This window comes from Athene noctua, chromosome 17 (assembly GCF_965140245.1).
Source record: "Athene noctua chromosome 17, bAthNoc1.hap1.1, whole genome shotgun sequence".
NCBI lineage: Eukaryota > Metazoa > Chordata > Aves > Strigiformes > Strigidae > Athene > Athene noctua.
The window spans coordinates 8,963,866-8,979,803 of record NC_134053.1 but is presented as its reverse complement, the minus strand read 5'-3'; the positions used below and the strand labels follow the sequence as shown (position 1 = coordinate 8,979,803).

At 39.0% G+C, this 15,938-nt stretch overlaps 2 protein-coding genes across 3 annotated transcripts in view; one reads left to right on the top strand and one right to left on the bottom strand.

Moving 5' to 3' along the window:
• DGCR8 (DGCR8 microprocessor complex subunit) overlaps nucleotides 1-12,076 on the top strand; it is a 28,151-nt gene extending 16,075 nt beyond the window's left edge. The window contains exons 10-15 of one of the 2 annotated variants that reach the window (XM_074921253.1): nucleotides 494-594; nucleotides 1,051-1,157; nucleotides 1,370-1,497; nucleotides 1,923-2,036; nucleotides 2,357-2,408; nucleotides 11,712-12,076. In XM_074921253.1, coding sequence (XP_074777354.1) covers nucleotides 494-594; nucleotides 1,051-1,157; nucleotides 1,370-1,497; nucleotides 1,923-2,036; nucleotides 2,357-2,408; nucleotides 11,712-11,770 — 561 coding nt within the window. In that variant the 3' untranslated portion in view covers nucleotides 11,771-12,076. Of the gene's footprint in view, nucleotides 1-493; nucleotides 595-1,050; nucleotides 1,158-1,369; nucleotides 1,498-1,922; nucleotides 2,037-2,356; nucleotides 7,003-11,711 lie in introns of those variants that run through there. The other variant, XM_074921254.1, reaches the window with a different exon arrangement.
• Nucleotides 7,938-15,922, bottom strand: TRMT2A (tRNA methyltransferase 2A). The gene is made up of 11 exons (XM_074921255.1): nucleotides 14,817-15,922; nucleotides 14,003-14,111; nucleotides 13,488-13,669; nucleotides 12,484-12,598; nucleotides 12,109-12,224; nucleotides 11,374-11,485; nucleotides 10,194-10,316; nucleotides 9,531-9,606; nucleotides 8,947-9,063; nucleotides 8,627-8,723; nucleotides 7,938-8,300 (listed from the first exon to the last, which is right to left on the bottom strand). The coding sequence occupies exons 1-11, from the start codon at nucleotides 15,425-15,427 to the stop codon at nucleotides 8,027-8,029; spliced, it is 1,932 nt and encodes a 643-aa protein (XP_074777356.1). The 5' UTR covers nucleotides 15,428-15,922; the 3' UTR covers nucleotides 7,938-8,026.
• Nucleotides 15,923-15,938: the final 16 nt, after the last annotated feature.

Sequence of the window (15,938 nt, the reverse complement as noted above, 5' to 3'; positions counted from 1 at the left end):
GAATGAGGTGTTAGTACAGTTACTTTAACTTAAAACTGTATTGTATGCCCTACGCTATTGAAATGGTCATTAAGAAAATGCAGAGAATTTTTCCACTGTTTTAAAATACAAAACATTCCAAGAGCTGTTACATTTTCTTTTATTAAATGACAGCATTTTGGTAAGTAGCATTTCATAATTAGTTAAACAAAATAACCTTGTCCAGAGGGAAAAAGGTTGATAAAGAATTTATAATTTTACATTATAAATGTAAAGGTAAAATTGGAGTTAAAAGAATTATTTACATTTCTGTCTGCAAATATATGATTAGGTGCAGCAGTCTTAACGATGTTGGTAAATACCTCCATTATGGATTTAAAAAGACTCTTTATTAAGCACAGAGTAACAGAATCTGTGTTACTCTTTAGTGTTACAAAGGAGAAATGATGGTTAAGAACAGTATTAAGGTCCTATTTGTGCAAAAGCTCAATAACCCTTTTCAATTCCTTTATAGTATTTTAACCATATCAGTATTGAGGACTCACGGGTATATGAACTCACCAGTAAAGCTGGACTCTTGTCTCCATATCAGATTCTCCATGAGTGCCTTAAAAGGTAAGGCTGCAGAATAAGGAGCAAATTGTGTTGTGCACAGGTGTTTGGGTCAGGGCATGTTGTTGGCTTGGTTGCTGGTACCCGCAGTGTCCGTCAGTAACTTGGCCGTTTGTGGGCTGGCCAAGCACTCACTGTGGCTATAAGAGAGGTGGTGTGGACTGAACTGGTTAATGCTGGATCTTCCTTTAATTTGTATTTGCTGTTTATGCCTCTTGTCTTCTGAGATTATGATTTAGTTGCGGGACAGAAAAATACGGGGTGTTTTTTTCCTTTATACAGGCTTGCCTTTTCATTCAAGTCAAGTAACTGATTTAAAACCCAACTCTTTATTGAGAAATGTCTTAAAATGTATTAATGTATCTAATTCCACTGCAATGACTGTCAGAGATAACTGCAATCACTTCAGTTGTTTGTAATTTTACTTAGTATGTGATATTGATTTTGTTTGTGCTTAAGAAACCATGGAATGGGTGATACATCCATAAAGTTTGAAGTGATTCCTGGTAAAAATCAGAAGAGCGAATATGTCATGACTTGTGGCAAACACACGGTGCGAGGCTGGTGTAAGTACAGTACTTACCGTGACCTCTGATATTATCTTCCTTTTTTCCTGTTCTCTGTCCATTTTGTAGGTGCTTGTTCAGCTGTCTGGCTTGTTATGTGCTTATTTTACTCTTCTCTGATATCTCAGTTTTGAGTAACACAAGTAAATGTTGGTGTTCATCTAATTACGTAATGTGGCGGTATTGACATTTTTTCATTATTATTTTTACAGGCAAAAATAAAAGAGTGGGGAAACAATTAGCTTCTCAGAAAATCCTGCAGCTACTGCATCCACATGTGAAAAATTGGGGCTCTCTTTTGCGTATGTATGGTAGAGAGAGTAGCAAGATGGTTAAACAGGTGAACATGGTTTTGTTTGATTGTAACCTACCTTGTGATTATATTTTTGCTTTTGTATTTTTCTGGAGTTTTAAATTTAGTTACAACGAAGGTTTAATGGTATGTATTTTGGCACAGTAGTGTTGTTTCCTATCATAGTAAAGGCAGTATGCATTTGATGAGCAGTTCTCAGTTCTTCTGAATTGATTCTCATCCCTTGCTATTGCCAGAACATGATATGAGTGCTTTCATTGACAGGAATCATTGTGTTAATCTTGCATCTTCCAGGTGAAAATTATATAACCTACTTAAAATATATTCCCATGAGTTAAATATTATTACTTTAAAAAGTACAAATATCACAGATTAAGCTTCTGTTCCATGTATTTTAATTTTTTTTCATTAAAGAAGCTCATCTGTTGTTGCTTATGGGTTCTATTGAATAGGAAACCTCTGACAAAAGTGTGATAGAACTTCAGCAGTATGCCAAAAAGAACAAGCCAAATCTGCACATCCTGAACAAGTTACAGGAAGAAATGAAAAAACTGGCACAAGAAAGAGTGAGTATATGCTCTTTTGTATTTACAAACAGGAAGAATGCCATGGGTCAGACTTAGCAATGATCAGAATTTTTGCTTGTTGAAAGAGCTGTTCAAAACTTGATTGGGGGGAGCTACTTTTAGAGAGGTTTTCATTCTCTCTTTTAAACTGGCTTATAACTTAATTTTACCTACTTCAGTAAATTTTAACATTAGAAGAAGTTAGCCTTTCACAACGATTGACACAAGTCTGGCTATAACTGTTCAAAATGTTAAAATATTGTTCTATTATTATGTTCTCTTTATGACTGTGGTGTGGGGTTTGTTTCACATTCTTATAGGAGGAAACACGAAAGAAACCCAAGATGACAATAGTGGAATCGGCTCAACCTGGTAGTGAACCTCTCTGTACTGTTGATGTGTAATGAGAAAATTTACAAGTGGGGAGCAATAACACAAATGGAGGAACTAGATTTTCAAGAATTATTTAAAAATTGTTTGCTGCAGAATGCAAGATAACTTTTAAAATCCAAGCTGCTTCAGTTATGCATTGTTCTTTTTGCATCATCAGGGCAATATTACTTTTTCCTATTTTCTTTTTTTTTTTAATACCTCTGAGATATGTATGTTTAAAGGATTGATCATAAAGATCTCTACTTGGGCAAATGCACAGAGGACAGGCATGTTCACACAGGATAAAATCAATCAAGCACTTTTTTCTGGAAAGCCATCCATGTTCTTTGAAATGGATGTGTTTTAAGGTTGAAATACAGAATATCTATGTACAGGTTGAAGCTGATACTATATATATACACATTCATATATATGTATATATAAAAGAAATATATGTACATCCTCTTGTATGAACATGCCTAAAAATATTTTTGTGAAAAGTTTTGTTGCATTTCAGCACATAATAATATGCACTGATAAGACACTTTGGTGACAAATACATGAAAGTGATGAGCAATGTTCCTAATGCCATAGGATTAGGCCAGTAATGCTGTTTCTTTTTGGTTTGTTTTTTGTCTCCTGCCAGGCTTAGTTATTCAAGATCACAGTATGCAGATCTTACTATTACTTGAAAAGAACAAGTGTACCTGGTAGTGTTAAGAGCAACAGGCTGGGTCTCCAAAATTGTTGGGTCTTATTTTAACTGAAAGAGCGTATGTTAGTTTACAGATTAGTTGAAAGGGGAAAATATGGCCCTATTTATTTGATTGAAATAAAAACTGTAATTTGAAAGGCTGTTTTCAAAGCTTGGAGCCAAAACGCAGCTGACAATGGTTGACAGTCTGAAAATATTTTGCCAATGATGTGTTTAAGACCTTCCACTCCCTTCTACCAGCAATAAAACAATTTCTTATTTGTTTGGAGTCAGAATACATCTGACTTGATCAATTAAGTCTTAATTAACTTGCACAGTAAAAGCAAAGAATTAAGAAAAAAAACCCCACATCCCTAAGAAATCTGAAATAACTGCAGCAAAGTAGGTTTTTTTAAGAAGTTTTTGGTTTTACTTTTTTAATTACATTTTTAGTTTTTAAAGAAGTGTAATTTCTGCAATGAAAATTAGAATGTAGATTTGGAATATGACATAGAGTAATGAGTAGAATGAGACCATAACAGGTTATACTGACAAATACGAAAATTACAAATATGCAACTATTATATAATACAATCTTAGAAAACAGGCAGTACTCACTATGTCATCTGAGGCTTTATTAAATTAAGCACAGAAGAAATAGTTTTGGCTGTAGGGAAAGCACTGCTTTGTGGGTTTCGTTCTTCATACGGGGTTCTTTACTGGGTGATTGCAGTAAGTCTTCTCTTAGAACCATTTCTGTGGGTTCTTTGGTTTGCTCTTAAAGGAAAGAGTGGTGGGGCTTCAGTGATTTATCCAAGAGTTGTACTGCGATACTTTACACTCCTGCTCCTGTAGGAGTAAAACAGGTCAGTTCGGTGGAATTGGTGCAGCTCCTGGTACTTACCTGGACAGTGATCCGGAGGCTTGAGGGGTTTGGTTTTGGGGTTTTTTGGTTGAGTTTTGTTTTTTTTAACGATGTTTTACGTACAGAGTGCTGCAGTATAATGAATTTAGTGCCTACTGGATTTTAAAAATATTGGCATCAGTATTGTAAGACCTCCTTTTAATATCACCCATTATTTTGGATATTTGGATTTTAATTTATATCTCAAATTAATGTTTTTTGATTATGTTGCATATAATATTTGAGGTTAAACAGGAGGAGTCTTGGAGTCTTACCTGTTTCTGTGTTGGAGTGATATGCTCAGAGGTCTCTGCAAATATTAATTCACCCATTTTTTATTGTAATATTTAGCTTTTCAGTTCTACAAGTTGTAATCCTGTTGTAACAGGATACGGGTAGTTGGAAGACTATTATTTATACAAGTGGCCTATCAAAAAACAAAAACAAAAAACACTGCCTCTGCTTTTTTTTGTATAGCTTTAATAAAACTCCATCTTTTGAAGGGTATATAATATTGGTGCAGTAGTGACAAGCAGTGATAACTGTTTGTTTCTCTCTTTGTTGTTTTTTGGGGTTTTTTGTTTTATTTTCATAAGGACAGGGCTTATATCTTCTATGCCTAAATGTGTTACTCTTTTAGGTAGACTTTACTTCAGCTTACGTGTTTTCAGCAGAAAAATCTGTACTTGGATGGCACTGTAAAAGACAAATCACCCTTGTAGAGCTTATTATTTTTCTGAAATCAGAATGTCAATGCATTTGCAGGTCACCTGCAGAATATCCATAGATGCCTCGCTTACAAATTTGTTTCCATTATTTTTAAGAGGATTGCTGTATTACCTCAGTCTGCCACTATCAGAATCACAAGGTGACCATTGCCCTTAATTAAAACATCCAGAGATTTCATTGTGAACCAAAGCCTAGAAAGTATATTATGCATTCTAAACAAAAACAAACAAAAAAAGATGGTATTAGACCTTGCTGCAGCCTTTAACTGGAGAGATGTCCAGAAAATAGCGCAATAACTGCTGGAACAAACAACTTAACTGCTGTTTATGTCATTGTGAAGTATTCTTGTGTTTTAATGTTTACTATTGTTTGGAGTGTAACAGTCTTGCATTTGCACATAAGCACGAGCTGCTGTGATAGAGGATAGATCATTGCATTAACTTCAGCTTCTGCATGAACACTTACAGTGTGATTCAAGATGTATCCTAAACTTGTCTTGTAACTCTTGTGTGTTTTCTAGGTAATCGGCTGTAAAGGTTTAGATCTTGATTGTATGAATGCATAAAACAACTGCTGCTTTTGTCACTGATATTTGTTATTTATCCCTTCTATATCCAGAGGAGGATGGGTATTTTTATAGGGATGGAGTGTATTTTTAAGAACTATTCCATCCTTTGGGAATTAGACAGTTTTTGCTTTGCATATTATGTGCTTCTCGACAAAAGTGTGGTATATTGACTTTAAGGATTAAATTAGTGTGCATTCAAATTGTTATGGTACTGATGGAAAACTTACTGTGACTTCCAGTGAATAGTCAGATGCTACCTATTTAAACACCAGTCATCCAGCTTTTTCTTACATATTTATTAAACAAAACTAATGAAGTAGTTGGGTACTCAGAAGTTTGGAAAGACTATTATGCATAAACTTAATTGTTGTATGTAAACTTCCACTTTCCTGTGATGCTGTTAGGCTTTATACAAATATATTTGTAACATCCAAGTATTTAAAAGCATCATGATTATCTTATGAATTCTCTAGACTTTACTTTGGTTCTGGAGTAAAATTCAGGAAGTGAGAGCCTCCTAACTTTCTGTGGGAAGAAATGTGAAGTGCAAGAAGCCATGCTGTTGTTAACCAAATAAAATGAGCAGTTACAGTATTCTGATGTGTATCCAAGAAGGTGAAAAAACAAAAGAAAATCCATTCTTATTGCCCAAGTAGGTAACAATGGTTGCTGTATGAATTGTGTTGGGTGCAGTTGCTTGATGCCAGTGCTAAATTGGTACAACTATAAAGCCTCATTTTCACTGAGCCTCTGCTTGCTTTTTTTCTGCACAATCATATAATCCTATGTGTTTGGTCTTTGAGTACTACATGTGTATTTTTCAGACAATTAGTTTTGAGCAATAAAGTTTGATATTATAAAATGCTCCAGTGTGATCAGTATTATGATAGCTTAAGCATATTTAGGAACAGCAACTTGTATTCCTTGATTCCTACAATTATTTTTAAATAGAAATTGCATCAGTACAGGCTCATTGGTTATAGAAGTACCTATTTTGTCACTTTTTTGGTAAGGAATTTTATGTTGACATGGTTAGGCTTCACTTGGAGTGAAATTAAATGAAAACTTTTTCTTGAATTGGAATTTGTCATGGGTGGAAATGACACAACCCAGAGTTACTGGCTTTGGTACCTGTTGTCACAGGCCTGCCTAACTGGAAGGCGATCAGCAAGTCTGTGTGCTGTAGTAGTGGTTTTTTTGTCCACTCTGTATTTGGTGTACATTAGAAGTATGTTCAGAAACTTGAGGGTTAAAATGGTTATTCCTTCTGTCAGTATGGCTGGCTGTTGTGTAGCAGGGATCGCTCAGTTAAACTAACACCGGGCACAGCAGCTGCAGGAGCGCTGACCCGAGGTCCTTTCCAACCTGGTTGACTGTGTGGTTCTGTGAGCAGCCCGCACCAGGGCAGGGTCTGTGCTGTGTCTGCTGCCAGCGCCGGGTGCTGTGCTGGCACTGGTGCTGTGCCTCATGGGCTGGGCCTCGCTGCCAGGCGCTGGCGTCACCCGGCTGCCTGCGGCACGGGCTTACTACATCGGTTTTGCATTAAATACAACTGCCTCTTTCTCTTCCTGTGCAGGGCTCCCGGTAAAGCAGCTGGGAGAGATATCAGAGGTATGATCCCTGTGAGTCTAGGGCAGAGGTTTGGTAGAAAGTGTCCAAAAGCACTTCAGTTATAACCTCAGACACCGAATAAGCGGAGGTAATACTCCTTGTTGCTTTCTCATTCTCCAGCAATCGCTGAATTACACCTGACTTTTCCAAGGATGTTTTCCCTGAGGCTAAGGTTAGCCTTTTTAAAGCTAATACAGGATCAGAAAGCCTCAGTACGGCTACAGAACTTCCTAGGAATCAGTGTGACGTAGGAAGTACTTGACTGAAGGTATCCACTGAGCAGAGTTACTAACAGTCTGAGAGGAAAATGACCCTCATCAAAAACTTAAAATTTCTGGCCCTGACTGGTGTCCGTACATACAATTTTTGTCAGTTGTCACTAGTGTGGGCATGCCTAGACCAAAGTCCTCTCAGCTTTACTTGACGTTGTAGGAAATGATCTAAGAAACCCTTTATTGTATTGGCAGTGATGCTGCAGTCTCAGTATAAAACTGATATCAACTGTGGAAACTGTAGCACTTTTATTTAGAATAGGGGTTTGTTGCTTACTTGTGAAGATTTAGCAAGGGAATAATTTATGGCAGGTTTGAGTGCTAAAAAGACACAGCACTGTTGTGACAGGCTAGCAGAGCTGGAGGAAGTTAGTACTGACAGTCACGGGTCCCTGTAACAAATGACCTGCTTTGGGGACGGGGCAGTGCAGTCAGCCACTCTGCAGGGTCCTCCGTACTGCTCCGCTGCTCAGCCGTTGTTGATAAATAGCAGCTCTTCACTAACCCTTACTGTGGTGCATTATACTCATGCTGGAAGGGAATGATATAGCATTAAAAATAAGCTCAGGTTCAAATAGTTGTATCTGAATAAAGCTGTTTGAAGAGCAAGACCACCGTATATATATTGCTTCACTCATCTGAATTTCCCCGAGGGGAGAAGGAGAAAAGCAGATTGGGCCTAATAGTACATAATGAAATGTAATTCAAATTAGTATGATGAAATAACTTGGGAGCCTTGCAACTACTCTGTTGTACAGAGATTTATTACCTGGATGTTACAGAAACATTACTGAAGCAGTTAACAAGCCAGAGTAGTTTCTGGAAGGTGTCTCTCAGGAGTTAAGCTGATTCCCTCTCCTCTGCACCTGCAGAAGTGCCCTGGCTGGCATCAGTGTTGGATGGGCTGGTGCCCAAGGGCTCAACATCACACCCTGCTGTTGTGACCTGAGCAGCGTCAGACGCAGCTTCAGCAGAGCTCCCGTTTGCATATTCCACCCTTTCAAAGAATATCAGTAACTCGCAATGCCGGGTCTGAGGGAAGAGATCCACAGCCAGTGCTCGCACAGGACGGAAAGAGGCTCCTTTGACCCTGTTGGAAGGGGCCCGGCAAAGGCTTGATGGGAAAGAAAGGGGAGGGAGAGCTGTATTAACATTCTAGTATACTGTTCATCACTGTCAATCCTCTAAGAGCGGTTTTTCTTCCCCAAGCCTCAATTCCACGATAGGGTTATTCTCCACCCCTAATATTTCCATTGTTCCTTGTGTATTGGGCAGTGCAGCTCCAAGCTTGCAGTGCAGCAGCTGTAACTTTTTCTGGCAAAAGGTGAGCCTCAATTAATACAGCTTAAAAATAAAAATCCAACGATGCTCCCCCTCCCCAAGAAGCACATATTTTTCTTACCCAATTTACTCTGTCAACTTAACGCAAGAAATACTCACTCCACAAAGTTATTCATGGCGGCTCTGGGGTTGCAGGATACATAGATGAGCTTCTTCAGGTGTTCAGCTCTTCTAATGGCAAGAATTACCTTGGAATCTGGATGATCAAAACCAAGACAGCCATTTACCAGTTCTGTGTGCAGTAACAGACTCATACAAAAATTCCAGGTTATGCTCCAGCATGAACAGAACTGTTGCAATACCCAGCTGCTTCATGCCTGAAGCCTCCTGCTTCATTTATTCCATTGTTGTTTTCTTAGGTTCACCACCAAACCCCAAGTAGCAGAACAGACTTAAAACTTAAGGGAAGATAAACTTACGCAGCCCTGCTCGTGGAGGATCTACAATAGTAATTGGGTTCTGAGGAGCTAATATGTTAATTAGGGAAGGAACAAGATCTTCAGCCTTCCCACAATGAAATTCAATATTATTCAGTTCTACAAAAGAAGAAAAGATGTTATCAGAGTACTTATCTAGTCAAAGCATCTTTCAGTATACTCGAATATTCAGATACCTTAAAAACTACAAACCCTTTAGTCTACCCTGAAATCAGTGTAATTTAAACAATCACTGGTACTTCAGATCATTTAAACAACCGTAACTTGAGGATCTTCCATTATCTAGACTAAAGCAAAACCCGACAAAAACCAGCTACTGTTAATGTATTGTTTATGAGGGTAATCGGCTTCGTCTCACTTTTACACTGAAATGTTTTCTTTTTGAAGAAAAAAAAAAAGTTGCTATTAGTCAACAGGAAAATTGATCTCACAGACTAACATGGTATTTGTTTTCAAGAGAGATTAAATGTTAAAAGTGGACAAGATTACTATCAACAACATGTAATTCTAAGCTGCTTAGATACTACACATCTTAACAAAGATCTTGGCATTTTAGCTTAACTAACCATTAATCTGAGCATTCACTCTGGCATCCTGCACAGCTTCTTGGCAGAGTTCAATTCCAATCACTTTCTTCACTTTCTGTAGAAGCAAGGGAAAAAGATCTGTCTGTGGTATGTAAATGTAAGCTTAATCATTATTCATAGCATCAGCAATTAATGACTATACATGAACATTGAGTATTACCTGGTAAGAGAATTACTGCCTTGCAGCCAGAAAAAAGGCTGAGGAGGGACCTGTGCAAATAAACAGGGACTTCTTCAGACTGAAATTGTGGGATGAACACCATGCTGGTGTCTTTCTTTTTTGGGGGCCAGACTTCCATGGTCTAGCAAGCTCTGCATTAGAAATTACACAAGAAACGTTCGTTATTCATATTCAGAGCTTTTCGAAAAAGCCCAAACTGGGTAAATGGACAGATTTAGTAAATTCTGGCTATCCTGCAGAACTACTGCCTCTTTTGACTTCAGTTTCAAAATAATTTTGGCTGCTCAACACAAGGGTGAGCTTTCCTCATGATTTGGTAAAACAGCTGTAGGCAGTTTTAATCAGAAATTGAAAAAAATTAAGATACAATGTGTTGCATTTCAAGTAATTCCTTCATTGTAATCACAACCAAAGATCTACAGCTATCTAAGTAGCTTATATCCAGGAAATCACTCACTCACCTTTGCCAAAGAGATCCCAATAGTTCCGGTACCACAGCAGATATCCAGCACAGTGCTCTCCTGGCTCAGCTGTGCCCACTCCCTAATGGCAGTATACAGAACTTCCGCAGCTTGTGTGTTTACCTGTGAAATTATGTTTCAAATAGATCTACTTCTTCATAAATAGTCACTGTATTTTAATAAGCCTTAGGAAAGCAGCAGGGTTTTTTTCCTTGTTCCTAAAAAGTCAACTTTGCATATAAGTTAAAATCACAGCTAACTGACCTAGACTGGCAACTAGTAAGAGATCACCATTCTAGTGTTAGTCTGGCTCAGTTCTCTTGGAGAAGTAACGTTTTGTTATCTATATTCTAGTAAAAACATGACTTGTTCTATAGTACCTGAAAAGCAAGTTTGGAAACTAAGAGGACACAGCAAACAAAAATAATTGAGCAAGAAGCTAAGCAATGAAGTCAAGTCTGGACTTTAAAAATACTTCCCTTTTCTTGAATAGGAATTAGTAAAGACTCAAAACCAGGAGAATATAACCATCACAATTCACTCAGCCAGCTTTGTTTGTAGTACTACTTTAAAGTAAACGCTGTAATTCCACATTATGGTTAAAGAAGTAGTGTATAATAACCTTTCTAAACCAGTGCCTCTAGAGCAAGCATATTCTTTGGCTTAAAGAGCAAGCAAAGCGCATAATGTGGAAAAAGAAAAGTAGCCTATCATCTATGGCAAATAGAAAATGCAGTTTAGCTTCAATGTATTTACGATGCCAAGTGATAATATACTTCCTTCCTATTCCCGTACTTTCCATTTCAATGATAGAGGCTAGCTGCTGAGGCTCTGATGTTTTCAAGGGCAGAAATAAGTTTTGGAAAAACAAAGAGAAATTCCTGACCTACATATTGCATGTTCTGGATACATAAAGGCTGCTGTTCGACAGGAGGCAAATAATACTGATCTAGTAAAAAGAAAAAAAAAGTTGTCTTCAACATGCCCCCATCAAGTTTACACTCATTCGCGATTTTTACAGCCAAATGTAACATTCAAAGGTATATACGTAATAGATTAAATCTTTAGATATATAATACCTTGTCTCACAGCACTAACCAAGTTTAATGGCATTAATGCAAATCCAGTTAGCAACTGGAAAATCAAACAAATCAAGTTAGCAACTTCCTACCATCCTTACTTGAAAAAATGCATGAGGAGAAATTCTAAATTTTAGGCCAAGAAGTTCTTCGTATATGTACTTGTCACCAGCCATGTGCTCCAAAGGCAAGTCTTCTAGATTGGGAGATTTTCTGGGGGAAGGCAAGGCACAAGGAGACAAAAAGAGAAAAAAAAAAAAAAAAGGTAACTGTTAAAATTTTTACTAAAGCTGTAGTAATCTTAAAAATTGCAGTACTACATACTAAGCAGTAATTTATAGTGGGCCAACATTTATCACATCCTTTTAGAGACTATCTTATTTTCTTACAGTGTACATTTTTTTCTTATGGTGTACAACTCTTCCATTGATGTCAACAGGACCTACACTCTCTCTTGATGAAGACAGTGTGAGCCTTGTGCTCTGTGGAAGAGGATGAGGAGATTAAAAAAATTACACAAAATAGGGAAGAAAGGAGGCAGAAGCTACCTGCTGATAATAAATATCCATCTACCGCAATAAACACTTCTACAGCTTGACAGCCCACAAGTAGTAGTGGGTTCACCCAACTGACACTCTACCTGCCTTTATCCAGTGAACACTAGAGGAGAATGAGAAATTTCAGGAGTCTGTTGTGGAAAAGGTAAGCAAGTGTTCAACAAATTCGTAACATCACTGCTACTTTTATGAAAGTGTGGAAGTGCTACCCACTTTTCTGTCACAAACACCAAAAATCCATCCACCACCAAACCCCCACAGCAAAGTCAACTCCCTCACCTTTGTCCTTCCTCCACAAAGTACAGAGAAGTAACGCCGCTGCTCTTTCCCACCCCTTCCGTGAAGTATTTTGCCAGAGAGATTTTCAGGTCAGCTAGCTCTTGTTTACTTAATTTCTAAAGGTTTCATTTGAAAGAAGGGAGAATAATCATTTAGTGACTTAAGGATATGAATTAGTGTATGACTTCTATAAGCATATGTATTACTCGTTAATTTCCATGCATCAGATTAGTCTAAATAGAAGAGTAGTAATGCAAGGTAAACTACACCGAGTAATTATTCTATTTCTCTTTTGCATGCACTATTCATAAAATCAAATATATGTAATTTTAAAGCTGTGTGCCTGGGCTGCACATTACATGTCAACTTAAATACCTGAGGATTAAAATAAACAATTGCCATGACATGGCCATTCCTGGTGGTACGGACTGTGAGCTGTTTCCAGTGACCTTCATAGGTTTCTGGGCTGTAAACCGAGTAAGGAGTTGACCTGCAATTTTCAGAAGCTCAGTTACTTAACAGAAAACTATTTTTTTGCTTAACATTCAAGTTTATTGAAACAAACGAACCTCACCATGCAAAGTGATGGAAAATGTTAAGTACAAACAGAGGCTACATTCATTTGTAAAGAAAAGAATGACTTCCACATCTTAAGAAAAAAGAAAGAGACTGATAAATAGGTATCTCCTAATGCAAAATAATCTCTCCCTACTTCTCACAAGCCTCTTACCCATTTTAACCCGTCCAAAATTAAAGCTAGGATACAGGCAGCTTCTCACCACATTCTGAGAATGACACAACTTTTTACAATGCTTTCACTGGCTTCTGTGCTTCATACCAAGTTTAAACTTTCCATCTTCATGATTCTTCCAAGGTTTCAATTTTTGAGGATTTAATTGCTTTTTAAAGAAACCACTACTTTTTCTAAAAAGTATTGTTGCTTAAGTTTACAATTTTGTTTTATTCCTTATTGTAGGATGATTCTTCTCTTCATCCAAGGAAGCAGTTGAGCTTTGTTTTTCAAATTCCTCTTTTAAGAAACCTTTTTCTGAGTATTTCTTTACAGTTGGTGGAAGAAACTCTCAAATAACAGGCACTTTTAATAGTAAACTTATACATCTTATTGCTTGCAATAAAGCTGTGTTCGGCTGGTACCCGTCCCTCCCCATCTCAGAACAGCTGAGCAAGAGCAAGGGAAAAATACCCAGTGATCTAGGCACAAGATGTAAACAGCAAAGAACTGATAAAAATTGAGACTGGTCTATCTTAGGTCTTAAAGCTCAGAATAAACACTAAGCTTTTAATAATATTTCATATTATAAATATTTTTGAGTAAGACATCAAAACCTTTACAGGTAACTCGTTTTACTTATGCTCACCTTATGTAGTCTTGAAAAGCTTTTACTACTTTTTTGGCAATAGCAGGAATGTGAACAGTATCAAATGGCTCCACTACAGCACATGTACCACCCTTATATTTGCCAAGACGACAACCCACAGTTTTGTCTTCTTGATTTACACCAATCCCAATCAAGAACTCACATTTGTTGCGATATTCAGTCTAGATTTAAAATAAAGTTATGTAAGATATTTACATAGCACTTATTTGTACATGCCAAGTTTCTCCTGAAACAACCTTCATATGCTTACATGTCTTTGCAAATGGACACAGTTCATTTAGTTCATATGGAAGATAGTCATGGATTTTGATGTATGAGAACTAACAGCAATAATAAAAAAGAGCCATATTACATGAAAGGCAATGTCTAAAATGCATCGTTCATTACAAGATGAAGTCAGATACTCAGTTTGTCCACTGTTTCTTAAGACCAAATGATTAATTTAATTCTAAACTCATTAACCCCACTCCATACTTTACCTAGGATTACCTTACCTGTAATGGTGATGCTTTCACTCCCTCTACCGGGCAACACAATTTATTATACTTCTGCTTCTGCAGGAACAACCAAGGTAACAAAGCTCTGTTGTTATTTCCTATTTCCCTGCCCAAATCAGAAACAAAATTGTAAAGTACACATTAAGAAAACTGAGGTTAACAGTTGCACATTTTTTTTAATAGGGCATAAAACAGATTCTTAGATTAAGAGTATTTTTTCCAGACGATTTTTTTAACAGGCAAACCCTCTCTAACTTTGCAAGAGCTGTAACCTGAAAGAGTTAAATGCAGTTATAAAAGTATGTACTAGACCTATCAAGGTACCCATGCATGAAAAGAATGCCAATTTTATCTACACAGGTAAAGCAAGGGATAACACAAGTGATACTTCGATGTACAAAGATCAAGCATAAAAACTGGAGGTGATTTTTAGAGAGAAGATCCTAATAGTAATTTACCATCTGTACAGATTGATTACCTCATACACTATTTGACAGCGCCAATTTTTTTTGAACTTCACTGGCATAAACATCCTTCTGTTTAGGACTATGGAACAACAGACTGTAAAACAATGCCCCTTCATTTAGCAAACTTTCAAGGCTGACCGAGAAGAGCAATGGCAGGTTTTGTCAGCTGGAGGCGGTTTTAAGCCCTAGCATCGCAGATTCTATTCACTTTGTCAGGGTATTTGGGTTTTGACCTACCTCTAACTTACTTTTTTTTAAAGATAGCAATTTGTGCAAATTTAGCTATATCCCAACATAAGGTCACGTCTTGTAAACATCACAGTAGCTTTACAAACGGGAATTACTTTGTCAGCTTCTGCAGCACTTGTTCACATTCCTGCTTCTTTCTGGCCAGCTGCTCCTCGTAGGGCATGTTCCACAGCGGGGTCACCACATCTGCTATTTGCTTGCTCAGAGGCTCCTCTCCGCTGTCTTTAGAGGGAGCCGGCCGCTTCACCTCTCCCTGCTCCGTCTCCTCTTCTTTCTTCCTTTTTTTTGCAATCGGGTCAGCTTTTGGCTTGGCAAGCCTAACGCTCAGGTGCCGGCTCTTCCACAAAACCCCGTGGAGGACTTTCATGGCCTTGTCCCTCTCCTCCTCACTCTTAAACGTCACGAACGCGAACGTCTGCTTCCCAAAAAGTTTTATCTTATGAGGGTTGAGTCCGTATTTGGCAAGGAACTTTTTCACATCGTTAAACCCGATGTATTTGGGAAGGTTTTGTATTTCTACTTTATAGATCTCGGAGGTAAATAAGTCTCCCTTAGTGTATCTGTACACGTCGGGGCAGGCTGCGGGGCTCTCCGCGGGGTCACCCCCGCCTCCAGCGGCCTTGCCCTCCAGCTCAGCCTCATCCTTATCCTCCAGCACAGGAGCCGCGACGTGGTCGGGGCCGGACCGGTCGCTCTCGTCCGCCATGCTCCCGCCGGCCCCGGCCTCCCTCAGCCCGGGCACCAGGTCAACCCAGCCCCGCGTGCGGGCCTGTGCGCGTCCCGCGCCGCCCCGCGCACACCTCGCGCTTCCCCGCGCCGGGCTCCTGGGGGCGGGGCTGTGGCGTCACCCACAGACCGTTGCAAAATGAATCGGGGGGGAGAGAGAGAGAAACGATTTTTTATTTTTTAATATCTGCCTCTCACCGCTGCCGCTCCTCGCGTGCGGGGTCAGCCGCCTCTCTTAAAAGTCATAATAAAACTGGCTAAAATATTGCCCCCCTCCGTCACGCACGTGGGCGCCATCTTGGGTCGGGACGTGGGGTGGCCGCCGCCATGCCGCAAGGCCTGATGGGAAGCACCTCGGAAACCGGACAACAAAAAAAAAGCTTCGCCGAGGGCGGGCCGGGCCCGGGCCGGGGGCCGGCGGCGCAGGGCGGTGGCGGTGTCGGTGCGGCCGGGGGCGGCGGGCGCTGCTCCCCGCGCCGGGCCCCGGCAGC

Excerpts from the sequence above, each read along its gene's own strand:
- TRMT2A (XM_074921255.1), bottom strand. The coding sequence starts at position 15,427 with ATGGCGGACGAGAGCGACCGGTCCGGCCCCGACCACGTCGCGGCTCCT. Across the intron at positions 13,670-14,002 it reads TGAAAGCATCACCATTACAG|ACTGAATATCGCAACAAATG; the intron begins GTAAGGTAATCC and ends TTTTAAATCTAG. Across the intron at positions 9,064-9,530 it reads AGTGAATGCTCAGATTAATG|AACTGAATAATATTGAATTT; the intron begins GTTAGTTAAGCT and ends CTTCTTTTGTAG.